Here is a 4492-nt window from a genome sequence, read left to right as displayed (position 1 = left end):
ATACTACTCTCTCTCTCTCTCTCTCTCTCTCTCTCTCTCTCTCTCTCTCTCTCTCTCTCATCTAAAACTTTTTCCTCCCTCTTTCACCGATGCCACCCTCCTTCGCTGATGCTGTCCCACCCGCCGCTTCATCTTCGACTCTGATGAGGTCCAGGAGCTGCCGAAAAACAACTGCAGGATTTGAACGATCGCATCCACCAAGACCCGAGGGGCCGGGCTCATCATTCTCATCGACGACGTCCACGTCGGTCAAGTCCAGAGCTCGTCGTTGTCGCCGCCGTCGGTCAACATCTGCACCGTTTCACGTCGGCACTGCCTCGAGGATCCGCGACCGAGATGTTACCGTCGAGATCGAACGACTCCGGAGAAGGGTTACACTGTCAGAGTTTGGGGAAGAAGACGTCGGGAATGAAGGATTTGTACTAGAAAAGAGGTTGAGGAGAAGAGATCGATGTTCAATGCAAGTGGTCACGATCGGCGTCGTCGAGACTTTGCTTTAAAATCGGTCGCTGGAAGCAAGTCGATGAAGAAAGAGGTAGGATATTTTGAGTGGCTGGTCAACGAATTGAAGATATTGGTGGTGGAGTCAGACAAGGAGAAATTGTTTGCATTTAGAGCCTAATTTATACGGAAAATTATCCATTGGGGATGATTACTGGGGTCAGTAACTATTACTAGGGGTCAGTAACCAAGTTATTGAAGGTCAGTAACTCGATTTTTTTTCTAGTATTTCTTCTTTTATATTACATTAAGGTGAAATAAGTTGATTATTGGGGGGTCAGTAACTGATTATTGGGTGGTCAGTAACTGATTATTGGGGGTCAATAACTAATTATTATGGGTCAGTAACTGAGTTACTGGTGACGGGAATCCGGCTACCAGAGAAAATTTGAGTTACTGGGTGTCAATAGTTGATTATTGGGGGTCAGTAACTGAGTTACTGGTGACCGGAATCCGGCTACCGGAGAAAATTTGAGTTACTGGGGGTCAGTAACCGAGTTACCAATGACCGGAATCCGACAACCGGAGTCCGACGGCCGGTGACCAGAGTCCGATGAATTTCCGGCCAAGTATTCTCCATTTTCTCTTTTTATGCATGTTTAAGGGGTGAGAGCAAAATAGTCTTAAAATAATATGGTTTGTTAAGACTTTCGTAAAGATTTGTGCATTTAGACATAAAAAATGTTATCTTATATTAAAATGGGCTAATAAAAAAGATTATCATTAGAATGAGAAATAAAAAGTTTAAATTAGTACTAAATAGACATTTTCTCTTATTTTTTTCATTATCAAAAATAGGAAAACCTTCTAATAAGGACCCTTAAGTTGAGAACTTGTTAAAGACTTTTCAGCTTATCCCATCTTTCGATCTTATATCCACATCTTGACCGTTCAATTTATTGGTATTTATGAGTAGATCATTTCTCTAAATTTTCAGCTATATTGAAAATTGTTAAAACATTCATAAGTAAACATTTATTATAAAAGTAAACATAATCAATTTGCTCTTTGTTCAATCCCCATTTGTAAGAGGACAAGATGGACAAGATGGTATGAGTTCCTCAAAAAAAGTTGATCTCTCATCTCATTTGCAGTCAATTTTTCTTATTAGTTCTCTTATACATGATCTTTAGGACTAACCAAAGAATATCTGTCGACAACAATTTGAAGATTAGAAATAAGTGCCATAAATTTACCCTCCTATCTAGATTTAGGTTGTATAAGCTCTAGACCACCCATAAATGGCCTCAATGGCTCAGGAATAACTACAGACCCGTCTTCTTGCTGGTTATTTTCCAGCAGGCAGACGATCATCCGTGGTACTGCACATGCTGTTGCATTTAACGTATGGACAAATTGTGGTGGAGAGGGGTTGCCTTTACCCTTTTTAGGATTTGTAGATGCTGGTTCTGAAGAACGATACCGGATCCCAAGACGTCGACTTTGGTAGTCTGTACAATTTGATGCACTTGATATCTGTTCACCATTCACATGGAATTACAAGATTTCAGGAAAAGTGCTACCATTTATATCCATACAGATCAAAACAAACACATAACTCTTTCGAGCATATAGTGAATTAGATCCATATTATCCAACCCGTTAGTCTTTAAATTTCTTTGTCACTTTCACCCCCATAGTTCCTTTTCCTTAGCTGCCGGTTCAAGTTATATATTCTGTGAATCTGTAGTCTTCCTTTCCAACTTACAAAAATAATAATAATAATAATAATAATAATAATAATAATAATATTAATATTAATATTAATATTAATAATCCAATCCCTGAGTTCAAAGTTCAAACTTAGTTTTTAGATTTTGACCGATTAAACCCACTAGTTTGGGATTCTATTGTAACAAAATCATAAATAAAAATATGAATGGCAGAAAAATAGAAGCTCAAAAGTGAATATTTGAACATGATTACATGAAAGCTTTAATGCAGCCATCATTTTTCTTCAATGCTATAAATCAACTCAAATAACTTGCTTATTTGTGTTCTACTTAAAAAACAGTCTAAATCAGCTCTAAGTGGCTTTCAACTGTAGAATCAAACAGTAAAAATATTTCCTAATTCTCATGATCAACTATAAGAAAGCTTTGAACCCTACAATTATATTAGTATGAAAAATTGAAAATCATGATTAAAATCCTGCAAGAGCGCTTTCAAAACTCCAGGGTCAGTCAATTTTGAGCAACAACAAACAAATCAAAATTGGATTTTTCAATGATTCAACACTGCCATAAACCATTTGAGCCAAGCTTGGACTGCTGATATGGGAAAGAAACTAGCATGACTGTACTAGAGAGAGAGAGAGAGAGAGAGAGAGATCATCACAATACCTCACCAAACCGCGCTAACCCAGGCATCCATGCCTCAATATCAAATTTACGATAAGCAGGTGCACCTAAATCCCCGGATGCCATGTCCAAAGTTCTGTCAAGGAACTCAACATTATCAAAAACACAGAAAACAAATCACATGAATAATGAGAAGGCTGTGCACAAATCCTCACTTATAATGTAATCCTAATGATGAGAATAGATCTTCTTCAATTTTTATGAGCTCTTCATGGTAAAAGTCGCTCTCTTCTGGTTGGCATAATATAAACATCTCCAGCTTGCTGAACTGGTGGACTCGATACAGACCCCTGAATGGAGAATACAAGAAATTTATTGGCTGCTGACTGAAACCAAAGTCTCAGAGCATATAGTCTACATGCTTACAAGATGATCAGAACCAGAAACCTTATGAATATAGCTGTGCCCTATATGACACACAAAAAGCATGGTATCTCAATCTTTACAAGGTGAACAAAACACATCAGTTTGGCAGACCTGGTAGGTGCATATTATATTAACCTAGGAAGTGGCAACAATATGGTGGGACATATCACAAATCTTATGAGTACTTAGCAGTTAGCGTAAAGATTGATGTACCACTTTGAGTCATGTATTCAGATATTAAATACTTAACAATCTAATTCGAGTTACTGAAGTCCATATACACAGGAAGGTCACTTAAAACAAAAGAAATATATGTGCTGATAATTTACCTTGTTGCTGTACCTGCAGCACCTGCCTCAGTACGGAAGCAATGAGAGACTGCCACATATTTCAAAGGTAACACTGATGCAGAAAGAATGGAATCCATATGAATTCCCCCGACAGGAATCTCTGCAGTCCCGATGAGGCATTGATCACTACCCTCTATAGAATAAACCTGTTTATGTTTGAACATAGATAAGATAGCATTTCATTTCCAGAAGGCTATGCTAAGAGATTGAGTGAACTAACCTGAGTATTTGTTCCACGGGGTTGGAAACCACATTTTTCAACAACAGAGGACCTTACAATCTCTGGGGTCGTTAAAGGTGTGAAGCCCCATTTCATGACTTCCAAGAGCGTCCAGTTGATAAGACCCATCTCTAGCATCACTGCTTCATTCTTAAGATAGTAGAATTTGGAGCCACTGACCTGTAGAATGTCGCCAGATCTGAGTTGTACAGATAAATGATACCAATTCCTTTCCCTTGGTCAAATGGAGCCAATATATCCTTAAACCATTTTCTTGAGAATATTTTAAGGGCGTATGAGGACCAGTTCAAAGTCCTATGTAAACAAAAATAAGTACCTCCGAAGCAGCATCAAAATCAAAAAGATCTAAATCTTTTCCAAGTTGAAGGTGATCCTTGACAGGAAAGTCAAACTCACGTGGGCTGCCTACCTACAAAAGTAAATAGCAGATGAGGAAGCATGCACAATGAACCGCAGAACCTCCCACTTCAGTGTTTGGTGTGTGTGTGTGTGTGTGTGTGTGTGTGTGTGAGAGAGAGAGAGACCATCTTCCTAACGGTTGAATTGTCCTCCCCGCCTATTGGGACATTCCCACTTCAGTGTTTGGTGTGTGTGCATGTGTGTGTGTGTGTGTGTGTGTGTGTGAGAGAGAGAGAGAGAGAGAGAGAGAGAGAGAGAGAGAGACTACTACTTAC

General features: G+C 38.9%; 1 protein-coding gene across 1 annotated transcript in view; it reads right to left on the bottom strand.

Moving 5' to 3' along the window:
* Positions 1-1701: 1701 nt before the first annotated feature.
* The window catches only part of LOC101296674 (serine--tRNA ligase-like), a 4454-nt gene continuing 1663 nt past the window's right edge, over positions 1702-4492 (bottom strand). Inside the window, exons 6-11 of the mRNA XM_004301282.1 lie at positions 4135-4227; positions 3798-3977; positions 3557-3723; positions 3017-3151; positions 2844-2937; positions 1702-1977 (exon numbers count right to left, since the gene is read on the bottom strand). Coding sequence (XP_004301330.1) covers positions 1702-1977; positions 2844-2937; positions 3017-3151; positions 3557-3723; positions 3798-3977; positions 4135-4227 — 945 coding nt within the window. The remainder of the gene's footprint in view (positions 1978-2843; positions 2938-3016; positions 3152-3556; positions 3724-3797; positions 3978-4134; positions 4228-4492) is intronic.

The sequence above is a fragment of the Fragaria vesca genome, linkage group LG5 (assembly GCF_000184155.1).
Source record: "Fragaria vesca subsp. vesca linkage group LG5, FraVesHawaii_1.0, whole genome shotgun sequence".
Lineage (NCBI taxonomy): Eukaryota > Viridiplantae > Streptophyta > Magnoliopsida > Rosales > Rosaceae > Fragaria > Fragaria vesca.
This window is presented reverse-complemented; position numbering and strand designations above follow the sequence as displayed.